At 54.7% G+C, this 11,482-nt stretch overlaps 1 protein-coding gene across 1 annotated transcript in view; it reads right to left on the reverse strand.

Annotated features, from left to right (window-relative positions):
• Positions 1 to 10,271, reverse strand: part of IGDCC3 (immunoglobulin superfamily DCC subclass member 3) — a 40,674-nt gene extending 30,403 nt beyond the window's left edge. The window contains exons 1-2 of the mRNA XM_021693719.1: positions 10,193 to 10,271; positions 7,394 to 7,699 (exon numbers count right to left, since the gene is read on the reverse strand). Coding sequence (XP_021549394.1) covers positions 7,394 to 7,699; positions 10,193 to 10,271 — 385 coding nt within the window. The remainder of the gene's footprint in view (positions 1 to 7,393; positions 7,700 to 10,192) is intronic.
• Between the last annotated feature and the right edge of the window lie 1,211 nt (positions 10,272 to 11,482).

Below are 11,482 nucleotides of genomic sequence, written 5' to 3' on the forward strand. Positions count from 1 at the left end.
CACACACACACACACACACACACACACACACACACACACACACACACGCCGGCAGGGACTCTGGAGAGGAGAGGGAAAGGCAATACAAGAAAGCCAGGAGTGAAAAAGTCCTTTCTCCCTGGGGGTGGGGAGGGGACAGGGGGTTAAGGGGGGCTGGGGGCCTGTTTCATTTGCAGGCTGCAAATGCCTCTCCTATTCACGGGCCCACATTCCCAGCCAAGGCGCCCGGCCACGGACAATGCCGGGAACAGGAACAGAGGAGATTTGCACATTGTGTTCAAGGGGCCAGCTGGCTGCCTGCGACAGCGGAGCCAAGGTGTGGGAACCAGAAGCATTCGACTTCCACATTCAAGTCCTGCGGGTGGGGGCGAGTGGGGCCCTCCCCCGCTCAGCTGGGGCCAATGTGGCTAGGGACAGGGGCCTCATCCAGCCAGGGAATAAAGTCCAAGGCAGGAGACCCCGAGACCCACGCCTGGAGGGTACCAAGCACTTCGGTCTCCGCTTCACGCCCCATCTGGCGAGGAAGAGTCTCAGTTCCTCTGGAGATCAACACGCAGCGGCAGCCACCCCACGATCGTGCCCTGAGCGTGCTATATTCCCCTGCCGATCCGCCCTGCTCACAAGCTTCTGTTCCTTGGAGCTATGCTATCAATTACAAAGCCAGGAGAGACAGAGAGAGAGAGAGAGAAAGCAAAAGCGAAGCAGCAAGAGCAACAAGAGAGACAGCGCTTTGCACCCGGAGGGCCACATGTTCATTTAGTTTTTACCAAGCTCCACAGGCAGGGGACGTGGGAAATACAAAAGAGAAGCCCTTTAGGAGCTTAAAATCTAGTTGAGGAGACAGATGGAATATCCAGCCACAAAACAGTTACTTAACAATGTAAGCAGCCATCACTGAGAGGAAGGTTGAGCCTGAATGCCACAGACCGCGAACACTCCCCGCCATAGGAGGGGGAGAAGAAATTACTGTAAGCTGAGTGGTCTTCGGGGAGGGATCGGCTAAGGGATAAACAGGGGCAAGAAGAGACTGGGAAAAGGCCCAGCAAAGGCAAGCATGTCCCAAGGACCGGCTGGCTGGCGAGCAAGCCTTCACACCTCAGAGCAGAGAAGACCCTGAGCCCAAGCACCCAGTTTTACAATGAGGAAAGCAGACCCTAGGGAGGGTGAGTGACTTGCCCAGAGCCACACAGGCCCCCTGGTGTCCGGGCAAGGGCCCTCCCATCACACCTCACAGCTGCTCAGGAATGTCAGAGGAGCGTCAGGGAGGGGTATCCCGCACGTAAAAAGGGCCTGACCCTCCCCCATTTGCACCTGACTCTGACATACGTACGTACAGGTGGGCTGCCAGCAAAGGAGAGCCGGCCTCCGCACGGCCAGTGACATTTCCGCTGCAACACCTGCTTCCTGCTCTACCCGGTAGGCAGATGTGTGTGTCTGAGAGGCAGTGGGAGGCTTCCTCAGGCCTACCTCAGCTGCGCTGCCCTTCAAGGAGGAGAGAAAAGCTTGGGCTCCATACACCAGGCCTGAGTGTCCAACCCCCGGGTGCCATAGGCCTCTGGGGTTCCCAGCCCCTGTGCCAGGAACCACTTCCCTCCACAGCCCCCTGCCCTACCCCGAAACACTCTGGGGTCCCCTCAACACACTGAGCCTCCCCCCTCCACAAACTGTTCTCCCCATTAGCTCCAGCCCATGGTTCACTCGTCACCCCCTCTGACCTGGTTCCACAGATCTGTGTCCAGACCCTGATCCCAGATCCACACAACTATGGATCTTGCTGCTGGGTTCCTGAGTAGCTGGTTAAACCGCTTTCGCTCAGACGGGAATCGGATTTTAGAAGTGGGTACCTGAGGGCCGGAGAAGTAAGTGGAGGCAGGAGGAGACCCCCTCTTGCCACACCCCACAGCCTCTTTCTAGGAGTCTGGACTCACCAGGGGCCTTCCTGGAATCACTATAAGAGGAGCTTAGAACTCTGCATTTCTCAGAATAATAATGTTAATATTTAAGGAACACTTTCTACAGGCCCTGCACTGTGCTAAGTTCTTTACCCGGACCATCACAGGTAATCCTTACAACGTTCTTTGTTGGTAAGTACTATTTCCCCCATTTTGAAGACTCTGAGAGGTTAAGGGGCACCTGGCTGGCTCAGTTGGTAGAGCATGCAACTCTGGATCTTGGGGTCATGAGTTTGAGCCCCACGTTGGGTATAGAGATTACTAAAAATTAAGTAAACTTGGACTGCCTGGGTGGTTCAGTTGGTTAAGCATCTGCCTTGGGCTCAGGTCATGATCTCAGGGTCCTGGGATGGAGCCCCACTTTGGGCTCCCTGTTCAGTGGAGAGCCTGCTTCTCCCTCTCTCTCTGCTCCTCCCCCTGCTTGTACTATCTTTCTCTCTGTCAAATAAAGGAATAAAAAACCTTTAAAAAAAAAGTAAATTAAAAAAAAATAAGTGAAGTGTAAACAACTTGCATTGGAATTTAAAAAGATAACAAATATATTATATATATAAAATAAAGACTCCAAACGGGTAAGCGACTTGCCCAAGTCCATCCAGTGGGGGTATATTTGCTTCTGCAGTCATCCCTCACAACCACCGCTGGGCCCGCCCCGTCGGGACAGCCCCAGGCCGGAAGGGAGGCGATCCTGGCTCTTTGAGAACCGGGCCACCGTCTGGATAGGCTGAACCTCATCCTAAATTAGTGGTCAGTACCTAGCACTGACAATAGTGCCTTAATGATCATTTTCCAGAGGTCAAGCTCCATGCCAGATTTTTACACCCCAATCACCTCATTTCCTCCTCCAACAGCCCTGATAGGCTGATGGAGTTATGACCATTTTTTCAGATGAGGGCACAAAGGCTCAAGAGGATTAGTAACTCATCGGTGAGTGGCAGAGCCGGGGTTCAAACCCACGTAGGTTTGGTCCTGCGCCCACATTCTACCAACCTCATTGTGCTGCCCACAGACCCCCACACCAGCGATCATGGATGGCCTGGGGGTGGGCTCTGCTCTAACCCCTGTGGACCAGCGGCAGCAATCAGCATCGTGAGACATGCAGGACCTCAGGCCTTGGCCTAGACCTACGGATTCAAAACATGAATTTGACCAGTTTCCCCAGGTACTTCATGGGCACAGTAGAATTGGAGAAGTCCGGCTCTAGATCACATAGATCTTTGCTCCGATTCTCCAAAGGGCCTGAGACCAGGAATGAAGGTCAGGGACTGAGGACGTCTGCCTGAGGGGACCTAGGGGTGGGTCCCCCAATCATCCTCCCTCCTTGAATCTAGCCCATCTTTTTTTAAAAAGATTTCATTTTGGGGGTGCCTGGGTGGCTCAGTCGGTTAAATGTCCCACTCTTGATTTCAGCTCAGGTCATGATCTCAGGGTTGTGAGACTGAGCCCAGTGTGGAGCTCGCTTAAGATTCTCTCTCTCGGGCGCCTGGGTGGCTCAGTTGGTTAAGCGACTGCCTTTGGCTCAGGTCATGATCCTGGAGTCCCTGGATCGAGTCCCGCATCGGGCTCCCTGCTCAGCAAGGAGCCTGCTTCTCCCTCTGACCCTCCCCCCTCTCATGTGCTCTCTCTCTCTCATTCTCTCTGTCTCAAAAAAAAAAAAAAAAAAAAAGATTCTCTCTCTCAGGGGCCCTGGGTGGCACAGTCGGTTGAGTACCCAACTCTTGGTTTTGGCTCAGGTCTTGAGATCAAGCCCCACATCAGGCTCAACCCCAAGTCTGCTTGAGTTTCTCTCTCTCAAATAAATAAATAAATCTTAAAAAAAAAAAAAAAACCTCTCTCTCTCCCTCTGCCCCTCCCCCTGCCTCTCCCTCTCTCTAAAAAAAAAAAAGATTTTATTTATTTATTTGAAAGAGAGAGAGAGTGAATGAGAGGGAGAGGTAGAGAGAATCTGAAGCAGACTCTGCACCGAGCACAGCCCAACACGGGGCTCAATCCCACAACCCCGAGATTACTACCTGAGTTGAAACCAAGAGTGGGACGCTTAACCCACTAAGCCACCCAGGTGCTCGAAAATATTTTATTTTTAAGTAATCTCTACACCTAACATGGGGCTCGAACTCACAACCCCAAGGTCAAGAGTCACCTGCTCCACCTACTGAGCCAGCCAGGTGCCCCAAGCCCATCCCTCTTTGGGGTCGTCCAGGTGCACAGACTTCAACAGGGATGAATCAATGTACATGTTCCCACTGGGTCAGGTGATGTACATGCCCTCCCTGGAGCCGTCCAGAGGGATGGCAGAGGGTCTCACAGGCCAACCCAACTTCAGCCCATACTCTGAGGCTTGGGAGAATCCCCAGGCCCTCCCAGGAAAGAGCTAAAACAGAACAAGTTGCTCTCTGGCTCCAATAATTCCACTTCCTGGTAGATTTCCCTGGTGTACTTCCTAACTGAATCCCAGCGAGGGAGAAAGCTGGGGGCTGGGAGCGGAGTCGGGCGGTTTGCTTTTGCTGACAATGTCAGTAAAATCACCTTTCAATGGAGAATGAAGTATTGGCCCCCTTGTGCCTCCTATGTACTAGGCAAATCGTGGGGTGTGCCAGTCCTTACAACGATCCCACAAATGTAGGAGTATATGCACATTTCACAGGTGAGGAAACTGGCCCACTTGTCCAGGGTCTGTCTCATTATTAACAAGTGTCTCAGTTTGCAGCCTCCAAACTATAAGCACATGGAACTGCAGAGCAGAGAAACCAGACGTGCTAGAAGCTGAATACTCTTAGGACCCTGAGCCACTCCATCCTAAAAAGGAGATATTGGGGACTGAAGCCCCCAAGGAATCAGCTGCAGTGTAGCCCTACCTGGCCAGGCCACCTTTCCAATGATAACATCTGAGGCCCCTGGGATGGAAGAGGGAGCGCTCCTAGCTGTCGCCTCCGGCCCGGAGCTCAGATGCCCCAGCAGGGCTGCCCCCACAGACCCCTGTGTGCCCCACTGGTGAATCCACTGGGCGGACTGTGTATCTGTGAGAGGTGCTTAGCCTGCCCCCTCCCCATCAGCCCCCAGGGAGCAGGCAGGAGAAGCAGGGGGCTCCAGAGGGTTCCTCACACCTTTCAGCAAGGCACCCCCGCCCCCCGCCATGTCACACAACATCTGCAGTGTCTGCAGGCACACGGGCAGGGAGTTATTACCAAAGGAGAAGACTCATGCAGCTAATCAGCTTTGGAGGTTTCTAGGGACATCAGCTTGTGAAGTGAGAAAAGGAGATCCAGCCACCCGGTTGCCTGGTATCCAAGCATTCCCCCATGGGGTCACAAGGCTTGCAGGGGAGAGAGAGGCCTTATCAGACTGCCGGTGCTGAGAGGCAACCCCCCAGCTGTCCTCAGGACCCCAAAGGATTAACCAGGCTGACCTCACCCCCTGGCCCTTCCCCCAGCCAGAGCCCACAGCTCAATTTCTTATACTGTAGGAGTTTAAGGAAACCAAACATCTTGAAGGTATTACCATTTATAGAAAAGCACATTTACAATTAGCTATATATAAACACCTGGGATTTATCTCCCAGAATTCTAGGCTGGCGATGCAGGGGCCAGTGTTGACACAAGCCGGGGAGAGTGTGAGGGTCCTCTCCCCAAGAAATCTCCTTTCTCTCCTCGGCAAATCTTCCCGGGGGCCCCACCCTGCGTCCACGTCCAGGCTTCTCTTCCTCACACCCCGAGGGCTGGGGTTGAGGGGTCGCTGAGCCAGAAGTGATTCAGTCTCCAGGTCCAGGGCTGCCTCCCAGAGAGCTCCATATGCGGGCCTGAATCAGCCTTCTTTAGAACAAAGGGGCATCTTAAACTCAGTGAGAGGGCTCCTGCCTCAGAACGATTCAGCACTCACCAGCCATTCCGAGCCACTGTGCAAATGCCCTCAGAGCCAGGAAGAAACCCGCCCGCCATCAGCCGGGGAAGCAGCGGCATGCCATAGGGGTTAAGCGTGAGGGGAAGGGTTCCTGCTGCCTAGACTGCAGTCCAGTTCCTCTGCCTACTGCAGTGTCATGGGATCCCTCTAAGTCTTAGTTTTCTCATCTGTCAAAGGGGGGCAAAGACTGCCTATCTGCCTGGACCATTGTGATGACTAAACGAGATCATTCATGTAGAACACTTAGGCAGGGGACCCAGCACACAGCAAGGGCTTGGTAAGTGTTAGCTGGAATTATACAGGATGCCTGGGTGGCTCAGTCGGTTAGGCGGCTGCCTTTGGCTCGGGTCATGATCTCAGGGTCCTGGGATGGAGCCCCATGTCAGCTCCCTGCTCAGCGGGGCGCCTGCTTCTCCCTCTGCCTCTGCCCAACCCCATCCCCGCTTGTGCTCTCTCTCTCAAATAAATAAATAAAATCTTTTAAAAAACAGAATTATTACCAACACCTTTAAGGTGTGGCCCCTTTAAGCAGCATCTTTAAGGGATGGACACTCCCCCAGAAGTATGAAGTTGTGGGGTAGAAAACACTTACCACTTGCTACAACTTTTGCCTTCTCTCAAGAGCAGAGGTTCTCAAGCACAACATACACCCTGCCACCGCCCCCCCCCCCAGCCTGCCACCTTCAAAATCCATAGATAATTCTGGTTTACACACCCATGAGTGTGCACAAACTAAAGAACAACAGAATTTTTGCGGGCCAGCGCAGTAGAACACTGCCATCATTTCATCACAACAACTCGTGGTCCATCAGTGTAAGCAAAGAACAATTCTAGAACTGAAACACCCCGCCTGGCTCTTTCGTTCCTGTACAAAACACATCAGATATCAAGTCACCACAATGTAATTGTAATTGTAAATACTTATAATTTTATTGTCAATTATACCCCAATAAAGCTGAAATTTTTTTTTAAAGAGGCACATTAGCATGAAGGTGAGTGGGAGTAATGTCATCATGGTGATAACCTTGAAATTCATCTACCATATTTTTTGTAAAATGTATTGTTGACAAGCTTCAGAATATCATTATCCTACCCAAAAAGACTTGAAAGTCAGCACATAATTTAAAATTGCATGTAGCCAAATTACCCTTCAGAATTCTCTTAAATCACCTATAAAGTATGACAGTTGTTTCTTGAGACACAAGAATCCTACTCAATGGACCGGGATGCTCACAGTATGCAGCCATGTGGAAGCTAAGACACGCTGACCCAAGAGTTGGATAAAGCTGGCCCTCTTTCTCTCCCTCTCCCCCGCAGCAGTATTTGGCTATATTCTTGTCGAATCACATTCCAATCAGTTAAATGAGTACAGGATATAATTCCACCACCACAAATAACTATTATGTACCTCTCAACTGACCCATGCTGAGAAATTAGTTCTCCAGAAGGCTGCAGAAGAAAGAACTGCTTCCCCTGCCCCCAACCCCTGGGCTGACCCTGGATCCCCAGTCTGGGAAAAAAAACGGTAAGGGGTGTCCACTTACTTGCAGCCTGGATTCGAGCCTTCCGGCTGACCACCAGCCCAAAGCGGTTCTGAGCCACACACTCATAGTCACCCTCATCCGAGGGGCTGCCTCCCCGATCCAGCTGGAAGTGATGGATCATCAGGGACCCATTGGCCAGCAAGGTGGAGTGGGTACTCTCCAGCAACTCTACCCCATTTTTTCTCCAGGTGATTCTCACTGGAGGGGTCCCCTCCACCCTGCAGCCCAGCATTATAGGCTGCCCAGGGACTGCGACATCATCACTTGGCTCCATAGCAAATGCCAGTTCGGCAGAGTGGCCAAGACCTGTATAGGGCAGGGGAGATGGAAGGAAAAGGAGAGGTTAGTGTGGGTTGAACAGGCAGGAAGAACTTCATACACAGGTGTCCCAAGTTCCCTGGCTCTGTGCACCCACCCCATCTTTCAGTAATGTTAATAGAAATCTCTATTATATATAGAACTTTTTTAAAAAGATTTTTTAATTTATTCATTAGAGACACAGAGATACAGAGAGAGAGAGAGAATGAGAGAGCATGAGCAGGGGGAGAGGCAGAGGGCGAGGGAGAAGGAGGCTTCCCGCTGAGCCAGGAGCCCGATGCGGGGCTCGATCCCAGGACCCCAGGATCATGACCTGAGCGGAGGGCAGACGTTCAACCATCTGAGCCACCCAGGCGCCCCATATTATATATAGAACTTCATGCATTACAAAGTGCTGTCTTATGCAGTATCTTTCTCAATCAGCAGACCACCTCAGAAAGAGATATTATTTGTACCATTTCCTCTTTTTACAGATAAGGGAACTGAAGCCCAGAGATAATGAAGCAACTTGTCCAGGGTGTCACTATTAATAGTAACAAATCTGAGATCCAAAAGTAACACAGTTAGTTAACACAGTTAGACCACGGCTGCTGCCACTTCTGTGGTCACTCTGGCTCAACACTGCAGCCTCACAGAGTTTCAGGGTGGGACCTTAGGCAAAAGGGTTCAACCTGTCCTAGCTTCCCATTCCTCATCTGTTTAAATCAGGAACGTCTTGTAACTTGGGTCATAGAGTTGTTGAACAAGATGAACAAACTCAAAGTCACTATGAAAACAAACAAAGATAAAGTGAGATAGTAAGAAATAATTGCTTATTTTTGCTGGCAAAACCATCTGAAACCTGGCCTGATGCCTGGCAGGGAGCAGGATGTGTGGGTCCAGTAGCAGGTACAGGCTAGGCTATGGACCAGCCCCACCGCCTCTCCCCAGGTTGCTCTGGGTTTTGGTTTGTGCTGGTTGTTTTGCCTTTGTCATAAGGAGAATTGAGGGGTACCAAGGGTCAACTCAGATTTCCCAAAATTCAGGAAGAGGGAGGTTTCTAGAATCCTTACTCCCTGCGTCCTCACTGCTCCTATAGAACAAAACTGAGCTGGAAGAAGAGAAGGGGAACGAAGAGAGAGGGAAGAAGGTGATCCGGGAATCAGGAGAAGCCCGACAGGAAGGACAAGCGCTCCAATCCCAGGCGTGATGCCAAGTCCCCAACTTCTCCAACGAGCAACTTACCAGACCAGTTACAACTTCACTCCGGGAGGAATGAACCCCCCTGGTCTGAAAGGGCAGCCACAGACCCCTCTTCACATTTCCAGGGAACTAGTGATCCTGGAGCTGGCCCCTCCCCAACAGACCAGCGCCCTCTCTGGTTGGGGGAGATGGAAAGTGGGTGGGGAGAAAGGAGGAGGCGGATTGGGGTTACGGACGATTCCCCCAGCCACAAGGGTATGTAATATTTTAAGACATTTGCGGGTCACAAGCTTTCAAACCCTTACCCACCCCACCCACCCCATGCCCTGCATTTCAGCGGCTTCAGCCCCCAACCCAAACCCAACATAGCCGTCGAGGGATAAAGTTTCTCCGAGATGCGGACGCGGTATTCTGCTTCTCCGGAGCTGAGAGGAGAGAGAATACCGCCGAGATGTGTCTGCCGAGAATCTGGGATGGAAGGGGAAGGCCCTAGATTTGCGGTCCTCTCCCGTGAGATGGGCCTATTACAGCCCCCGAGGGAACAGGGTGGTGGTGACGGAGCTCTGGGCAGCAACGCGGGCAGGCCCCCGAGCCTGGGGCCAGGGGCGCTCTGCCGGCGCACCCACCGGGAAAGGGCGGGCACGTGAGCGTCCCCGCCGCTCGCTCCCTCCGGGTCGGCTTCTCCTCCCCTTCCCCAGCTCGCGCGGTCTCTCTCGGGTCTCCCCCTCCGGAGGATACGCGCGGCCCGCCGGGACTCTGCCTCCTCCTCTTCCTCGGTCTCCGCCGCGCACTCCGAGCGCCAGTCTCAGCTCTAGACCCGGGACGTGCCCTCTCGGACCCGCCTCCGCCCCCCGGTCGGCCGCGCTCGGTCTCGGCCGCCTCGGGCTACTCTGGCCCACCGCCGGGCTCCGCGCACCCCGGCCCGCCCCCTCGGACGGAACTCAGCCCTGAGGTGCCCCCTGGCTCGTTTCCCCCTCTCCCCAACTCCCACCCGCCCGCCTCGCTCCTGCTTTGCCGCGCTCCGTGCTCCTCGGGCCGGGCTTGCGTCCTGCCCGAGCCCTGGAGCCTCGGCGCACTGAATCGAAGTCTCTCCTCGGGGGCCGCGTCCTCAACATCCCCCTGCGGGCCCGGCCGCCGGCCTCGGGGCCCTCTCCCCGGGCTCCGCCCCGTCCCGCTCGGCTCCCCTTCTCGGACAAGTCCCTCCCGCCCCGGGTCCGCCCGCAGGTCCGCCCCCTCGCGCCCACCTCCTCCCGTCTCGCCCTTCCCGGGGCTCGGTCCGCGGCCGCCCGGGGCGCTCACCGTCGCTCGGCGCGGGCAGCAGCAGCGGCAGCAGCAGCGGCAGCAGGAGCCGGCGCGGCGCGGCGCGCGGAGCAGCCATGGGGCTCTCGGTCCGCTCGGCTCGGCGACGCGCGGCTCCGGGGCCTCTGGCGGCTCACAGCGTCCCGCGGGGCCGGCGCCGGGGCCGGGGCCGGGGCTCCGGCCGGGGCCGAGCCCGGGCCGCGGCGGGCTGGGGCCACATGCCTGCCTAGGAGCGCAGGGGGCGCAGGGGGAGCGCCGCTTGCGCCATCTTGCACCCACCCCGGCGATCTGTCAGCCTCGCCTGGGGTGCGCGCTCCGCACTCGCACTGGCCGCGCCTGCCCCGCCCTCCTCCCTCCGCCGCCGCCCCCCTTCCCTCCCCTCCCGGTCCCCTCCCCCAAGCCCCTCTCCCCGGAGGCCCGGTCTGGGGAACAAAAGAGCCGGCGAGCGCTTTAAGCGGCCGGACATTCCCGGCTGCGCGGCGGACGCACCCCCTGCGCTTTGAACTGTGGCTGGAGCGGCCGGCGCCGTCCCGGGCTGCTGCCCCGAACCCCCTGCCCGCGGGCCAGCCCCGGACTTGGGGGGCTGGGGAAGTGGAGACCCAGCAGACTGTCAAGTGGGTCCGGGCTGCGGAGAAACACGCTCTGACCCACTCTTTCTGCTGCACCCTCCTCCACCGTGTCCAAGTGTGTATTTTCGAGATAATCCCCTAAAAGCTTCACAAACTTGTCAAAGGTTCGGTTTTCCATGGTTTCTGGTCCTGCCACCCAAAGGCTAGGACGTTTAGCTGCATGACCGGTCTCTCTAGACTACAGAGTTCTGGCATTGAGTGGACCGGAGGTAGAAGGGGTAGGAATGCAGCTTCCCCCCCAGGGCCCTGGGATAGCCGACCCAACAGGCCAATGAGAACGCAAAAGTAACCTGGGTTCCGACCCCTGTTCTGCCTGCTGTCTAGCCCAGCCAACCCAGGCAGTCACTCTCTGAGCTTATCTGAAAGATAGAGATAATCCTCTCTCTCCTGCTCACCGCTAGGGATATTTAAAGCACAGGGGTCCTAACAAATGACCTGGTAACTGGAAAAGCAAAGTCAAAACTCTCAATAACATTTCTATGTCACAAAGAAGATTCTCAATGTTTCATGTCAGAGAACACATGAGACAGGAGTGCACGAATTTTAGGGAAGATAGGCACGTATTACCTCTCAGGAGATACATACTCATGCTAACCCTCAGAGATCTTGAATCTTTAGATTCTTGATGGTAAGCCACTCATTATTAAATGATCTTCTGGTG

Source organism: Neomonachus schauinslandi, chromosome 9 (assembly GCF_002201575.2).
Source record: "Neomonachus schauinslandi chromosome 9, ASM220157v2, whole genome shotgun sequence".
Taxonomy (NCBI): Eukaryota; Metazoa; Chordata; class Mammalia; order Carnivora; family Phocidae; genus Neomonachus; species Neomonachus schauinslandi.